Here is a 17,912-nt window from a genome sequence, read left to right as displayed (position 1 = left end):
AACTCATAAGCATAACATAAAATTATAAAGTCCCCTGATGGCTACACAAACCAAGTATCCGGGGCCTCAGCCACAGAGCGGTTGGAGGAAAAGGTTCTGGGTTCACATTGCCAGGGAATGTGGCACTCCTCACCACAGGGAGAGAACAAGGACCCAAGAGGAACATGACAGTCTCAAGTCAGAATCTAGGGGAAAATCTAGTTGATTACAAGACCCATGTTTGACCCCCAAAACCCTGGTAAAAATGTCAGATATGGTGGCAGATTTTGATAATCCCATTGGGAAATCAGAGGCAGGAGGACTCTCACTGGTCAGTATTTAACTGATGACCTCTGACCCAGTGAGGGACACTGTCTTGAAGTGTTGGCATTTCTGAGGATAACAACTGTGACTCTCTTCTGGCTTCTACATGTAAGTTCATGTATACCTGTGTGCCACCTCCCAAAACGCACACCCACACCCATATCTATGTACACACACACACACACACACACACACACACACGCACACAGTGTGCACACTCAAACCTCCAAAAGAAGCTTGAGGTAGAGATTTGGTTAAACTATAGGGAGAAAGTAAATCACATTTTTAGCAGAGCCATGAGTACAGGTCTGCCACGCCTCACTACTGGTGTGCACATCTGTGCCAGTGATTGACAACTCGACGAAGCACTGTCAGGGATGAGTCTCACGCATCTGATGTGCACGGGGCTCTTCTGTGAACACTGTTCGAGCTCAGTCTGCTTTCTGTAGGACAGTTGGATAGAGACATCTTGTCCTTTCCCCACTAAGCTGACATGACATCCATTTAAAACTATTCACCAATGCCAACGGGGAAGAGTCTCCCCATAGGTCTTTTTACTACTTATTGACCCATATGAGTTTCAAGACTGGGATTTCTTTGACTTCTCCAGTCCAGACTAGAGGGCAAACTGAAGCGGAAACTCCTGGTTTCTTTGGAAAGTCAGTTATGCCAAATGATGCTTGAGCGCACAGGTGAAAAGATGCTTTGCTAAAGTGGCCGTTTGAAAGGACGCTTGATGAAGGAGTATAAATATCACCCCACAGTCAGTGGGAGATGGGCACCAAGTATTGATCGGCTTTGCTCCGTCTCGCTATTCTTCACTAATGACATGCGTGCGTGCATTCATTCACCTCACATTGGTTTGTGTCACTGAGCTCAACTTGTGGTAACGCTGCCTTTGAGAGAAGCTCGCCCAGGAACTGCTTGTGAGCTTCCTGCAGCAGCTTGCCACGCCAGGCTTCACCTGAGGCCGGTTGTCATGAGTCTAATGGTTTCTTCAGAATTGAACTACAGCTGCTGATTCAAGCCTGGTGTCAGCCTGCTGAAATGACGGGTCTGTAGCTGCTGGTTCATGTGTTCTGTCTGCCTAGTTATCGGACTGGTCTACAACTGTGAGTCATATTTGGTGTTTGCTACAGGACTGAGCTGTTGTCGAAGAAGATGGTGCTCACCCCCAAAGAACTCTTGCTAAAAAAGTTCACTCACCCCATATCCTAATATCTTTTCTCTTCCACTGCTTCTGCTGGGTGGTGGGTTAGAGGGGAGTTAAAAGTAGGTTGTAAAAAATATATGCCTGCAAGAGAGGGGCTGAGGATAGGGTGGCATTGCTAAGCTGTGTTTGGAAGTCTGGAGGCACACTGCTGTCCTCCCAGCACGCGAGTGTCTGAGGGAGGAGCACACTGAGTTTTAGGCCAGTCTGAGGTACAATTCTGAGACAATAGTGAGACCTCACCTAATGAGAAAGGTGCTGAAGTTAGGAACTCAAGGACATGCCTGCCAATATGTCTTAGCAGTCAAAGACGCTTGCAGTACAAACCTGAAAAACATGGGTTTGACCCCCAAAACCTAAATAAAGATGGAAGGCTAGAACCTCCACATACATGTCTCTCACAAGGATGCACAGAGAGAGAGACACACACACACACAAATAGACATACACACACATAGCGACACACAATACACCCATAGAGACATGCACACAGAGACACACACATAAACACATACATACACACATACACACAGAAAGACACACACATATAATTACATACATACACACGCAGAGACATACACGCATAGACACAGGTATACACATAGAAAGAGATACACACACACACACACAGAGAGACAGACAAACATATAGCCCCCCCAACCCCGACTATTTTAAAAGGTCAATGATAGACATGAACCAGGGTTGGTGATACACATCTGCCACCCAAGCATTTGGGAGCTAGAGGAAAGGCAATCTAAGTTGGTGGTCAGTGCCAGCTGTTTGGCAAGATCAAAGCCAGCCTGGGGTGTATGAGACTTTGTGTCAAAAATAAAATGAAATAATAAAACAAACACTTCATCTGTTCCTTTTACCACAGTGTTATCCCATATGGTGGGAATTCTTTAAGCACTTCACATTTCCTGGAGACAGTGTTATTTGGGTCAGATTTCTCTACAGCCTAGCATCTTCTTCTTCCTTCACAGGACATAAAAAAAAATTAGGCTGTAATTAGAAGTCAACATTTCAGAAAATGAAATGCCAGGGTTGCTTTGGTGTAGCATGGAGAATCTATCTTTAAATCATATACTGTTCTATATTTCTTGCTTTGTTTGACATAGGCTCTCACATAGCCTAGGGTGGCTGTCTAGTCTTAATTCTCCCACCTCCACATCCCAAGTCCTGGTGAGACATGTGTCCAATTCTATATGGGTCTGAGGCTGGAACCAGGGCTTTGGGAAAATAAAACACAAACAACAAACAAACACAAAACCAAACAAAACAAACCAAGCCCTGAGCTGTACTCTACCAGCCAAACTGACGCCGGCCCCAGGTGTTTTGTTTAGTAATTGAAGGAAAGGCTGGAATTTCTTCCAGCTGCATCTGGCTTTGTCCAAAGCCTTCGAGTTCCAAGAAGACAAAAGTGAGAGGTGGTCAGTGCGGCAAACCGATGTGTCAGTCTAAGTCTGCCTTACGACAGAAGATGGTAGCCACAAGACACTGATCTCCACTGTCGTGTCTTCCTGTGTTCTTTCCTGGGTACTTGTCCAGGCCTTCTATGAGCAGCACACTTCTGTGGCTCTGCTTGCTTTTTCCCTGTATGTTCATGAGCATGAGCCTTATATAAATCTATGCATCTAATATATAAACAATGTAATATGAGTTATTTTGAAGACTTAGTTAATTTTAACCAGAAATCTGTTGAGACCAGCTGCTTTGGGAGAATAAGAGTAGATATTAAAAATAATTTTGAGAAAAAGAATAGATATTGCCTTTTGCTTTGTTTCTCTGATATCTTTGATCATTTCTTCTATGGGCCTTGGATTTATTAAAGTTTCACTTAATGCATACACGTGTGCATGCTTTTGTGTGTGTGTGTGTGTGTGTGTGTGTGTGTGTGTGTGTATGTTTGTGCCTGTGTTTTACTTTTAGGTAGATTGTAATTTCTTTCCTTTTTGCTTAGGGATTCTCCAACCTTACCAGGATGCCTCACACCTGCAGCTGTGATGAGTCACTGGATACTGAGTGGAGGGAAGATAACACCCAACCAATAGCTCGTGAGTTTTCTGAGTTTGGGTACCTCACTTCTTCCTCTCCAATCTCTCTCAACACACACACACACACACACACACACACTTGCACACCACACATACACACACTCACACACACATGCACATTCATACAGCACCAGGCTTTGAGGCTTTGATTTACTCACATTGTCACTTACTGAACCATGAAGGATGGAGAGAGAATTTCTTTTTAATGGTTACCAATGGCTTTCTAATTGTGAATAATTGGAAATAAGAGTATTGGTTTGTGACAATTGTTTCCTGATGGTTCTAACATCAGAACCAGGACATCAGTTGCTCCGGTTGCTGGGACCTGGGGCCCCACTCACCAAACAGTTTCCAACACTGGTTAAGCACTGGATATTGTTTGCACAAACACCAGGCAAAACCCAGTCTTTCTACACCCACGGGATTTATTTGCAGGCATTTTTTCCAGGGTAGCTGCCAAAGGTCTCCCCAGCCCTCTCACAGTACCTGGGGCAGCCCTGCAGGGGGCTTTGCAAACACTGTCCTCTCTTCTACTCTGTTTCCATTGTGAACTGCCCCACCCCAGGGCTAACCCACGCTGTTGGCTGTTGGGGTGGATGGGCAGCTACAGTTTTGATCTCAGGAAATCTGTGGGTCCCTCTGTCCTCTGTGTTCCCCAGAGTCTCCTAGAAGTTAGGGTGCATCAGGTGTAGTGCTCAGTCATGATGTACCACACCTTTGCAAGATGACAAAAGCTAGGGACTTCGAAGGCAGGAGCGCTAACTGTGGTTCGCACGAACTCCATGCTGGGCTCTCTGTGCTTCGATGATGCAACCTCTTTGTGATAGAATCCACATGGTACTGTGTACTTCAAATTTCACACTCATCGCAGAAGATGTGTTTCATGCAGCCAAGTGAACGCTGGTCCGTCGTTGCTTGGCACACAAATTCTGCTTTAAAAGACAGTTTCACACAACCTAGCTATTCTGTTTCAGGTGCACACTAAAAAATTGTATTTGTCATTGTGTGTGGGTTTATGCAGGCCATGATGTACGTGTGCGGGTCAGTGCACCGTGGAAATTAGGGTTTTCCTTCTACCATGGGGTTTTAGAGATAGAACTTGGGTCCTTATGGTTGGCAGAAAGCACCCTTACACTCTGAACCATCTTGTCAGCCCTCTACCCCAACACATACATTTTTACACAGAGATCTTTTATTCTGCCCAGGAGGTCATTGTTTTAAATAGAGAAGTACTTCACCACAGAACATTTTAAGTTTCTCAGTATGATAGCAAAACTGCTTTTGTTAGAAAAGGTTTGATCTAGGTGTCTTCCGAAGTAATGCCACATTGCTCTACAGCTCTGGGAATAATTCCCTCAGACAGATCTTCCCTGATGCTGGGAATAGAGTGATGGCTCAGTGAGTAAGAGTGTCTGTTGCGTAAGTACAGTGACATGAGTTCAAGTTTCAGGTTATACACACGAGTGAAGAGTCCATAACTGGAGACAGATAATGGAGGCAGAGGCTGGGTGAGATGCAAGGAACAGCTCATAGCAATGCTAACCAGAGACCAGGCCTTTTGTGGTGGGGAAGGCCTCTCTCCATCTTACTCTCAGGCATGAGACTTTAGACCTAGGGAGACATCAGCCTCGGCTCCTGCATGGCTCACCTTACTCCAGTCTGGCCCCAAGAGGAGCACAGGGTCCTTGGCCTCTTAACTCTGTCTTTACTAAACAGTCCGTCACTGGGAAAGAGGGAGAGTCAGGAAGCAGGAGCACCCAGTGCTTGGCAATGCACCAAGGCACTGAAGGGACAATAGTTACCCATAGAGACTGGTCTAGTCAAGTGCCACTGTCACCTTCAGAGTCTTCTCTTGCCTCGCTTGCTCTTTGACAGAAACATTGTCTTTTTGTTTTGGTTTAGTTTGGGTTTTTTGTTTGTTTGGTTGGTTGGTATTTTTAAGTAATTTTTCTCTGTACCAGGAGTGTAGCATACATCTGCATAAGACTTTTGACAGCCCTATCTAGACCGGAAGGTTCACCCAATCTCTCCTGAGACATTAGAAGGTTGCAGTTGGGTGAATGTAGGCAAGACTTTCCTTGAATTTGATTTAATTTTTCACCTCAAAATTAACCGTCTGGGTTCACCCCAGGAGTCCCTGGTAATGAGAGGCAGCACAGATTTCTTTTGCCGTGTTCATAATCTTCCATAGTCACCCGCCATTTTTAAGACTATATACTGTTGTCTCTTACACAGGCAGCCCCAGTATTTTACAACACCTAGTGTGATTGTTCACAATGCTCCCGGGGTCTCAGGCACGGGGAATACTGGAGGACTGTGAGTCCAAAGCCAACCTGGGCTACTTCCCTGCCTAGGGAAACCTCCAGCTCTGAGAAACAAAATGTCTGTGGTCCTCCATGCATGGCAGACAGTTTCTCTTGGTTATCAAAGACTTTAAGTCACTTCTTTTTTTCCAGTCTCTAGTCATCATCCACAGCGCCTTCTTGGTCCTTTTTCTTTTCCCTTCCTGTTTTTCTATTGGTCACATTCCCCCTCAGTCTTCCCCATTGCCTACATTCACAAATAGGATGCAATTGTACATCTAGGTAAAATTGGTTTCTGCAGGTAAGCACAGGTGCGTCTTTTGGCATGTCGCTGTGACTCTGATTCTGGGTATCTGTTCCCCATTCAGATATGTGTTGGTAGATTTCCTACAAACATCTGTGGAATTTTAATTGATGACTGGAAGGCGTGCCCAACCTTTTGACATCACCACACGTCACTGATACCTGTTCACTCCGGAGATCAAATTACAGGAAGACAATCACACAACAAAATCTCATAATGTTTTGAGTTTAGGGTTGTGCTGAGCAGTTGTAGGCATGCATGGATGCATGGAAAACTTGTACATTGTTGGTTATTTTAACAGTTAAGTGAATGCTATTATACTTTTTATTAGCTTGTCGCGCATGTGTGTTCCAGTAGGAGGTTATCCCTCAAGAAATGTGTGGAGCAAGGTTTAGGTCAGAAGTGCTTACATCAGGATTGAGAGCAGAATAGCACCAGCAGATAACTTAGTCAGAGGAAAACCTTCAAACAAAGTTTTTAGATTTATTTTTACTGTTTTGAATTATGTGTGGGTGCCTGCCTGTATGTGCTCTGTGTGCTTGCAGTACCGTCAGTGGCCAGAAGGGGGAAACTGGATTTCTTGGAGTTGGAGTTGTGAGCCATTCATCATGGATGCTTGGAACTGAACTCAGGTCCTCTACAAAAGCAATACGTTCTTTTAACTGCTGAGCCCCAGAAGCAGGGTTTTAATTAACCCTCCTACCAGAAAACATTTCCTTCTGTTCTAACATGCTTGGGCAACTGTGGATGAGTCAGTCTGCTCCATGCACAGAAATGGAAGCTCGCTCTGCGACTGCATACTTTCCATCCCAAGAAGAACTGGTAGAAAATGGGGATTCTTTTTGCTCTACTCTGGGAGCAAATATTTTGGCACAAGAGATGAAGGATTGGCCCTTTGTAGACTTTAACTAGGAAAACTGGAATTTAAACTGCCAAGAAAAAAACCCAAGATAGAATAAAACATAATTATTTGATAAAGCTTCAATATCACACTGACTCCAGGTAACAATGTACAATTACATGAGTGTATGAAATTCTCATCACTGAAGTGGAAGTAAAAAAGGCTGAGGGGTGGAGTCAGTCCACAATAGTGAACAGAGACCCCATGGAAGAGCTGATGTGACTGGCAGACATTAGTTTGCCTTGAGGTAATTCTTCCTATTTTTGATTTTAAAAAAAGGGATCTAGGTCACTTTCAGTTGCTGTAGCAGAGTAATAGAGTCCAAGCATTTTATTAAGGTAAAAAGTGATTTATTTGGTTCATGCTTTTGGCCAAATTGGGTAGTCTTATTCTCCAGTTCACTCCAGCAAAGACATGGTCAGGACCCAGAGTTGCTCCTTTGAAGCCAACTTGTTCTTGGGGGGAACTTATCGGGGGTTCTGAAAGAACTGCACAAATTCTTTGCTACAATGTAGGTTCCCCACCCCCCAATTCCCATGACCTAGTTAGTTGTCCTAATCTATACCCCATCTCTTACAGACTCTCCCCCGCCCCCTTACTGCCATACTGGGGGCCAGCTTTCTGGTGCTAGAAACCTTAGGGAGCATTCTCAAACCTAGCTAAGCCAAACAGGTATATCATAAACAGAGACTGTGTTCTAAGGCCCTCACGCCACACACAGAATTAGGAAACATGTTGTCAGTGATGTCGAAAGGAATAGGCATTGAACTTCGTCATTGTCCTACCTATGAGTTGAACAGACTCATGCTTGAGTTCCCGTGCTTGGGGTAACTTGTTATCTCGTGACCCTGAAGAACACCTTTTCTCTAATTGATGGTTGCAATTGCCAGGTTAAAGGGTTCTATGCACCACGGCTCTTAGAAACATTGTATGCGTGTCAGTGTGAGCATGCACACACACAGAGGTCAGAGGACAACCTTGGGGATAGGTCTTTGGGTTTTTTTTTAACCTTGAGACTAGATCATATTTGCCTTTGTGTATCCTAAGACTAGCTGGGCTGTCTACCCCAGGCTAGCTGCTCTATGTACCCCAGGCTAGCTGGTCTTCACTCTCAGGCTAGCTGGCTTGCAAGCTTCCCGGGTCTCCTGTCTTCAGCCTTTTCTGTCTTATTGTAAGAGTGCCAAGATCACAGACCCTTGTTCTCACATCTGGCTTTATGTGGGTCCAGGTTCCAACACTCACATGGCAAGTGTTTCCCCAGGAGTAAACTCCCCAGGCCACACCACATTTCTCTTCCCTCAAGCTGAAGGTCAGCCAGTGTTAATCAGAGTGGGAGTCTCTACACAGAAAGCAAGCCATTGCAGCGAGCCTCCCGGCACAGGAAGGAGAAGGCCATGCCCGGAGAAACGCTGGGCTGTATGGGTAAGAGCAGGGATGGGCGGAAAGGTACCTACCTGACATTAGCTGGCACAGCCTGAAGCCTTTAGGTCTTAGAAAGCAAAACGTCACGCATTTTCAGAAAATGAAATCAAACAACATGAGCTTGTAATGTATATTTTATTTTGCACAAGCTTGCATATATACTGCACATACATTCAGTTTAGGAGAAGATGGAAGGCACACAAGGCAGTTGGAGTACTGCACCCTTTAGTGGTACAAAGCAAACGGTCAAAGTTCGGAGAATATAGAAAAGCTTAAAACACACAACGGAAACCCTCCCCGCCCCCCATGACAACATTGTCCTTTAGTTTTTTTTTTTTTAACTTGTTTTAAAATTTAGTAGCTGCCAAACTAAATCATCTTACTTTTTACTTTAAGATCAATTGTCTACGGCACCTTGTTGTGTTCTTTGAATACGGACAGGGAGTCTCACTGTTTTTAATCCTCCTGATTAATATTACAGTACATCCTTGGTAATACAAAATTGTACACCTTCATCAAATAAATTAGGATAAATTAAACCAATAAATTATGCAGTCTTCAGAACAACAGACAATAACAAAAATGCACAATCGAAATTGCCTCTAGCTAAAAAAAAAAATCAAAAATTGACTTTATCAGTTCAGTCATTGTGTGATATTCAAATCAGAGGGTCTTCATTACAAAAAAAGAGCTTCATAATGCTATTTACAACATATTGCTAAATAATATAAAGGCAGTGTTTGTCACGGTTTATACTATATACAGATGAGAAATGGTTGGGACAATGATGGGGGAAGCTGTGACCTTTGACCCTTCTAGAGAGCTGAAACCAACTCCAAATAAATCAATTTTTCCTAAATTAGAAGTGGCAATATACAACCTTAAAATGCCTTGTCCCCTCCACCCCCATATGCAGAGGATTGGTTTTTTTGTTTTTGTTTTTTAATCTAGTGAATTCATTTTCACAAAGGCAGGCCAACCATTCGCCTGCTCGCTCACATGTCTGCACATTAGGGGGTGTCTGATTTGAGAGAGAGCTCAGTTGAAAAGACCCAAAGCCCACATGCTTCCACTCAGTCTTAGAAGGTGCACTCAGAAGGGTGCAAAGATTAAACACAGGTTTGGACCCCGGCTCTGAAGGGGAACATCCTTGCTTCAGGTTTTCAGACGGTTTAAAAGCAACAGCTCCACAGAGGCAAAGCTGAGCCTCCTGTCGTGTAAGCGTGATGTAGCGACACAAACCAACCCTTACACTTTCCGAGGGGGAGCCTTCAATCCACACACTGTCATCTGCAGACACAGAGTTTACACCAGGAGAAAACGGTTGTGCTGCTCACACCAATGAATTCTCTATAATACACACGGCAAAGAGGTTGTTCACATCCTTACACACATCTCTGCTTTGGCGGGGAGTATCTGTAAACCACTCTTGCTTTGATTAATTTATGGTTGCTTTTGAGGAGCACTCTATGGTTAACTCCCCCTCCCCGTCAGAACTCTTTAACTAAGTGATTGATATTAATCTGATATCAATCTGCATGTGTGTGGGGACATAGGGGATTACTTACTAAATGTCTTCATGTACACAGAAAAGAAATGTCAGATTTACAGAGACGCCTGTACCCTTGCCCTTGACCTCTGATGGAGAGAGACTGTTATCTCTTGCAAGTAGAGAGCAGGACTTCTGAGAATGCTTCCAACTGTACAGTCATTGTAGTATCCCTAATAAATTCGACAGATGCTCTGAGACTGCAGCTATTAAGATCTCATGTCTTACGTAACAACGGCCATGAGGTTAAATATTTACATTTCCTTATAAAAGTTCCCCTTTGCTTTAGTGTTTTTGTTTTGATGTTTTTAATATTTTTAAATGATATTCACCCATATTCCTAGCACAGTAACAAGGGTTCTCCAAACATAAAATACTTCAATTAAGTAACACTCAGAGGCACAAAGCAAACTTCTGGAATACGGGGTGAGAGTTCACTGAAATAATTACTAGAATCCTAACATCTTCCACGTAATTTTACCATTTAATGCAAAACACCTCCATTGAACAGCCAGAGAGACAGTAAGTGTTGTGTTGTTGCAAATAGAACATTCTTTTCACAAAACATAACAAATGCCTAAAATAAGTTCTTAAGTCTAGGTAAGAAAAGTAAGCTTTCCACTTCACACGCATACATATGTATATTTTTACATGTGTGTGCCTGTGTGCTCACGCCCACACTTCTGCACACACATTGCACATGGTATGAAATATTGCTTCTATAGTGCTTCTCATTAGGCTAATAATACACGAGAGCCACACCACAGTTACAAAAAAAAAAAAAAAAAAAATCGGCTTCTACAAGAATCTCCAAAACTCGAATGCTGCTCAGACAATTGAGGAAAACAAAAATAATTTGCGGTGTATCAAACGGTTCTAAAAATTTCTCTTCTTCAAAAACATTATTCTCCCGCTTTGTTTTAAAAAGATGCAAAATATGCATAGCTACTAACATCATGTCAAACAGCCGGAAAAAATAGTGTTTATTGCAGCTGTAGTTGGAAATAAAGTAAAAAAAAAAAAAGAAAGAGAGAGAGAGAGAGAGAGAGAGAGAGAGAGACAGAAAGCCACAGAAGGCACAAGGACATTTGTACTTGTGGGGGGAAAGAACTGGTATTTCGAAGGATTTTTTTTTCAAATCCCCACACCGGTATAGTTTAGATCTAGGCACAGACTATCACTTTGAGTGTACACACAAAAATAATACAGGGTCGGCATAAGAGAAATGGCCATGTGGAATTGCAACCCAGAATTCAGAACTGGTCCCCACGTCCCCACTGTGAGAAGTTAACTTTCGGTTTCTCACTTGGTGAGAACTGAATTAAGGTGTGGACAATACTAGGTAATTTTGTTTGTCTGGTGTTTTTTGTTTTATTTAAGAACTAACTGATTGGTAGGAATACTGAGAGCCACTTTCCATCTGACTGGGAGATGAATGTTCCAGCGGCTGCACCAGTAGCAACTCCCTCAGTGCTTCTGGCTATTGGCTGTCTGTCCTCATGTGACAGAGGAAGACCATCTCCGGCCTCAGAGAACACCAAGATGGGAGTCTAGAGAGCTAGGGGAACTTTTTTTTTTTTTTTTTGCTAAATTTGTCTATTTAAGTCAGAGAGGCAGAAGAAAACAAGATTTTAAAAATCGAGATTGAGCCTAGAATTAATAATCATTTGCCCCAGATTATAAAGATACCTAGCAATCTGTCTTTCCAGGTGACTACACTGCAGCTTTGCCTTTGACCTCACAAAGGGTGACAGGGGACAGATCTGATGGGCATGTGACTCAGAACAGCCAGGGCCCTACTGGAACCTTGCAGGAACCACAGTGTGCCCCAGGCTTCCAAACAGAACATGTCAAAGACTCTCATAATGTGTACTGACTGGTTCTTCTGTTTTATTTTTAACATTTCTCTCATTGGTATGATCGACTACCTGGCCTTTTTGTTTGTTTGTCTGTGTTTGTTTTAAAGACAGCCAGGAAAATAACAAATACACTCTAACAATAATCTATTCACGAGTAGGTGGGTGAGCAGTAGGAATGCCACTGCAGTGAGTAGACTATGTTGAGCATGCTAATCCATGCTCTGTTCGTATCGCTGGGGCCTTCTGGTCTCCCAAAAGATGCTGGGCCTCGCAGGGCTTCACTGTTTAGCTTGAAGTCAGCAGGTTTTAAGGCTTTGTGCTGACAATAATTGTGTTCATACATCCCTGCCCATCAGCAGAATTTATAAATGATGTTGAATTACAGCGTTGCAGCCAGCTAGACAGTCACAAGGGCTGACCTGAGTCCTACAAAGTCAAACGCTGATTTTTACTTTTAAGAAATTAAGGGAAAATAGCACTTCTGCCTTTGACGTTTTAAATACCAGATCTGTTGCTGTGCCATTTTTTAGTGTGCACATCAGATTATCTGAGGGAAAGCAGGGTCCTGGACCACACATTAGACTGCACAGTGCTGTTTACTGCACCCGCACACAAAAATCCACCTAAGAAAACAAGTGTGAGTGATATTTAGCATTTTAAATGCCAGTGTAGGAGGTGATACATCATCAGAAACCTGGGGGGTTGGGAAGAGCCATCTGAGAATGGGAGAAAGAGCAGCTAGCTTTCTCAGTATGCTGGAACTGTGACCTCTTGGGTAACACCAAACTAACCTATTGTACACACTTGGGTCAGGATTAGCTTCCATAGTAGAAGAGATGTGGTCAGCTGCTTTAAGAGATTACACCCCAGAGGGAAGAGACAGACAGCCACCCTCCATACCCATATGCAAATGAGCCATTCCTGGGTGATGTCCTCACAGGAAGTAAAGGTCGGGTCCACTAGCAGCAGCCAGCGTGCTCCAAGAGTAGGGAAGGGTTTCATGGTCAGTGAGATTTCTTAATTCCTTACTGTAGAAAGGCATCCAGAAATTAGTGTTTTAGGAGGAGAAAGAGGGTCAAACAGCAACAGCAGCAATGCTAAGCATATATAGAGAGTCAAGCAAAGGATACATTTGAAAAGTACGTGCCCTTTAATATCTGAAGCAAAGTAAATAGTGACTAGGGACAAAGCACGGGGTTTCTTCTAAGTCCACATGGCCGAGCTCACACCTCACCAGGAGCCTGTCCTAAAGTTCCCAGAGACGGCAGGTCAGCCTGCGTATATTCCCAGCTTTGACTCAGGAAGAGTCGATTTTGTATGGAATTGGGTCTGGAGATTTATACCATTTCTCTTACAAAGGACTTGGTGACGATCTGTCTAAATATCAGTCCTTTGAGGGTACTTTTGAGATGTGAGCTACCCAGCTGCTGAGGGCATTGGTTTAAGTGTGTAAGGAAAGGTTACTTATCAGGCTCAAAGCAAACAAGGTATTCCAGTGTGTGACACGCTTTCCTTGGGTGCTTGCAGAACTTCTTAATCCTACGGAGACACAGCTCAGGGTATGTGTGTGAGCTGTGTCGGTCACCAGCTTAGACACTTTACACAGGCTGACATTCCTTTCTCCTGAAAACCAACCCTACCTTAAACCTCCAAATATTAAGGGCCTTGGGCAAAAGTAAACTAAAGGTGTAGAAGGAAAATATTCATCCCCTGTGATGAGAGGAAAATAAAAGGAACCAAAAAGGATGAACAGGACCCACCAGCTGACATCACAACGTATCCATGCCTCCCCCACACAAATATATAAAACCAAAATCTAGACACAGACTAGTTGGACATCCAAGGGGGGACTTCTATCCATACATTCAAAAGAGCGTTGCTGTCTCTACTCGTGAAGGAGCTCTTGTAGGCAGTTAGGGGATTTGAAAATCTCAGGAACTTCACTATCCAGCTTGCAGATGACCTTGTAAATGGCCTTCTTCCAGGAAGGGTCAACATCTTTGCCCGCGATGATGGCATTGAAAAACTCCCGTAACGTGATCTGCGCAACTTCCAGGAATCTCTCTGGAACCTGCTGATACAAGGAGACAACGGTATTAATAAAGTTTTCGGTTTCAAGTCTGTAGCTCTTCAAAGGAAACTGAGCTAAGTCCACACTCTCAGAAGGGGGCTTTAGGCGGCACCTGCATTTTCTAAAAATGGCCGGCCTCTATTCTCTTGTGTGGAGCTGTTATATATTTAGCAGCATTGTGATGGACGGCGGCTGCCTCGTGGGTTTTGGAGGAGACATGCGCAGAGGATACGCGGGACCCGCCAACGACCAGGCTTCACCGTGAAATGCCGCAGTAGAGAAAAAGAGACCCACACCCTCACGTGGCTAAGTAGGTCCATTCTAGAAGGAACTTGCCAACTCCTTTTTTCATACCTTGATTCCTCCCTCCTTTTGACTTCCATGATGAAAAGATAATGTATTCTCAGAATAGAATAGTACATGTTGAGCTTTTACATAAACTAAATCTCTAACTTCAATGAAGAAACTTTTAAATCGGTTTCCTGTTTGTATCATAGAACTGTTGCCTGGACGCGCAATTGTTTACTAAAGTGCTCAGTGCTATAAAGGGGTTAGATAACAGCATAAAATCCCAAGTCAGGAAACTCAAGCTGAACCCTGAATTACTACATCTTTCTGCATCTTTAGAATAGTTCCTTAGACAGTGGTTTGTGTAATTGACCATTGTTACAAATGCTAACACTTACTGAGTGTTTACTGTGTTGGGTACCATGCTACATTACACAGTGAATGCCGCTCCATTCTTCCAACCTCTGTGTAAGGTGTTATTGTCTCAATGATACCTCAAAAAAGCATAGGCATGGGAAAACCAGAAGGACCATTGTTCAAAGCCATTCTACTCCAAGATTATTACTCCCCAAATAATCCTTTCAGAATTTCTATTTGTCAAGCTCTCCCTTCCATAGCAATGGATGTATGTGAACTGCCTGTCTGTCTGTCTGTATTTCCTTGTCGATTAAATAGTGTAACCTTTTGACTGTGAGAAGAATACTTAGTATTCTTTAAAACTAACTCACAGTAAAGTGTGGCCTATTTGAGCTCACTTCAGCATGATAGATTCATAAAGTAATCGCACAAATTAATCATTTTTCCCAGAACACATTAGTGAGATTTTACTCTTACATTCAGTTCAGATGTATGAGGACGTAAATCCATGGGAGTGTATGTGTAGACACATCTATTCTCACAGATATAACATGAAAGACCTTCTCTGCAGTTTAGAAATGCCAGTTATGGAAGCAACAGGGAGATTATTGTCCAAGAACAAGTACAGCACCTTCCTCTTGGCCTTTTCTCAACAAATGTAGTGGACACATACACATATACACATGAAAGAACGGTAGGCAACATAGAAAATTTAAACAATCATTTGTTGCTGTCCCTGAACTGCTTACTTCTTCCAATAGCTAGACAATTGTTCATTAGGGAAATTTAGTAACTTTCCAGGGAGATAAGGAAAGGAAAGGAAAGGAAAGAAAAGGAAAGGAAAGGAACCGGAGGGGAGGGGAGGGGAAGGGAGGAAAGGGAAGGGAAGAGAAGGGAGGTGAAGGGGAGGGGAGGAAAGGAGAGGGAAGAGAAGGGAAGGGAAAGAAATGAAAGGAAAGGAAAGGCAGGGTAGAGCAAGGCCCCAACTTAGAGTCTAGAACAGGCACAATGGCCCACATCTTCAGTCTAAGCACCTGGATCTCTGAGCCCGGCCAGCCAGGGCTACACTGAGACCCTGTCTCAGAAATAAAGAGGAGAGTATTAAGCAATCTCTCCCCAAAGCATTTATGTTGGCCTGTTAAGACTGAGCTCAGAGCCGACCTGAAGCGCAGCAAGGGCCCCTTCTCCCTGGCCGCACAAACACTAGTCTGCCAAGAAGCTACATAAATTCTAAGGAAGCACTTGCATGCATGGGGATTTCCTGGAGGGCGCATCCTGTTCCTACCCAATGACAAGTCACAGCAAATGGGCCTTGTGGAGAGAGGCCATGCGGCTGGGCATAGGTCTGCAGCCGGAGGCAAGACATACAAAGATCAGCGGTACAAACTGTGTGCTCTCGCTGGCTGCTGGCAACAGTACCTCCATGGAGACTCCTCCTCCTCTAATAACAAACCTAGAGCTGCAGGAGACAGAGTCCTGAAAGGCACAGGTGTGAGGACTAGAATGAGTGGGTAAACCAGATGCCCCTCCCACTCCAAGGACATGTCCAACCCCCACCCTGCCTTTGCACAGGCAGCCAGGGCCAGGGAGAAGAGCGTTGTGGAAAGTGTCAGGAGCAGCATTGTCTAGATAACTCTACAGTGGCAGGAGCTCTGGAGGGGGGGAGGGGAACGTAGGACCTTACTGAGGACAGAGGGACTTGAGGAATTGTGCCAGATCTCTACTTCAGTTCTCAGAGGCCATGAGCCTGAATGGGTCTTGTCTTGTTTTAAATGTTGATTTCTTGAGGTCACCATTGCCAGATGCCCTGTGACAGCTTTTATACTGTGTCTGGCTTTTCACCTTCTTGCAGCTGGTTCCAGTGTCCTGTCCTCATCACCAAGTGTCTTAGTGAGGGAGCCCAGGTCTTTATTCTGTGTCACCTACATGTTTCACAGGAGGCCTTTTACTATTCCACAGACACTGCTGTCACTAATGAGGAGACCTTCCCCCTCCATTCCATCCCATAATGCTCTGTAGTCTACTGATATTTTTCCTCAAGGCTTTGAGGAAAGAAAGCCCAGAGCTGGGTGTAGCTCAGTGGCATGGTATTTGCCTAGCGTGTATGAGGCCCTGGCTTTGATCCTCAGTACCAGTGCTGCTACAACAAAACAAAACAAACAAAAAACCCAAAGAGACAAATTCACGAAAAGTTATAGTTTCAAGTAACACGGATCTCAGAAAACACTATTTTATGGGTGGAAAACCTATGAGATGAAGAAATGCCAAAAGCATGAAATAAAAATGCCAGAGAACTAAGACATCTTTCTGATAAAACATGCTGGTCTTCTTCATATACTTTTCCATTACTTATTTAGTTTTAGTTTATATTTTTTCTTTTCTCTTTTCTTCCTTCCTTCCTTCTTTCCTTCAGTCCTTCCTTCCTTCCTTTCTTTTTAACCCAGGGTCTCATGTGGCTCTGGCTGACCTTGAACTCAGCATGTAGTCAGAGAAGATTACCTTGACTTGTGATCCTCCTGCCTCTAGCTTCCTGGGTGCTATGAGGACAGACGTGTGCCCCAGGCTTCAATGCTCTTATAAAGGCAATTGACTCATGTGAGGTCACAAATTCCTGACCAGCAATGTCTCTATAGCTGAGGAAAACCATGTGCAAGGAGCCAGCAATGTTAATGTAAATAGAAAAGGGTTAAGAGAGTTACTGGCTGCTGGTTTGGTTATTGGAGGGGTCCTCTCTGCAAAATGAAGTAGCTTGCTAATTTATTGCTCGCCCTGGGCGGTGCACACTCAGGGCAGTGTGGGGTAAAAGGGTTCTTGGGGGTCCTCTGATGCTGAAGCAACTCCTCTCTTGATGGTAGCTCTGGAGATAGTGTGTGGGGTAACAATGGCTATTCTGAGAGAATGCTGAGGTATTCCACCCACAGGTAGAGATCTCACACACAAAAACATCAAGCCTGGGCTCTACTCAGAACCTATCTCCACCTTCCTCTACCAGAGGAAGGTGGCATCTTCCTGATGTTTGGGAGGCACTGGGGTTCAGAATTAGGACTATAATATGGCCCATATTTTAAGCATCTCCTCACACCTAATGGCTTTCCAATCACTAATAAACATCTGCAGAAAAGCCCTTAGTGACAAGTAATCCCTTATCTGGGTTTCTTTTAATAGAACCCAACAATCTCTACAGTGAACCCTCGAGTCTCCTCAGCATCAGGTGCAACAGTCAATCAAGAGACTGGAATGCAAGACAATGCAGGCTGCTGGGGCGGGGGAGGGGGGAGGCCAGGCCTTTGG

The 17,912-nt window shown here is 43.9% G+C and overlaps 1 protein-coding gene across 1 annotated transcript in view; it reads right to left on the bottom strand.

The window, feature by feature from the left end:
• Window positions 1–13,790: 13,790 nt before the first annotated feature.
• Window positions 13,791–17,912, bottom strand: part of PROX1 (prospero homeobox 1) — a gene marked incomplete at its 3' end in the record, with an annotated part of 46,951 nt that continues 42,829 nt past the window's right edge. The window contains exon 5 of the mRNA XM_080934195.1: window positions 13,791–13,976. Within this exon, the coding sequence (XP_080790321.1) occupies window positions 13,791–13,976 (186 nt within the window). The remainder of the gene's footprint in view (window positions 13,977–17,912) is intronic.

This window comes from Micromys minutus, assembly GCF_963924665.1.
Source record: "Micromys minutus genome assembly, chromosome: 1".
In the NCBI taxonomy this organism is placed as follows: Eukaryota; Metazoa; Chordata; class Mammalia; order Rodentia; family Muridae; genus Micromys; species Micromys minutus.
This window is presented reverse-complemented; position numbering and strand designations above follow the sequence as displayed.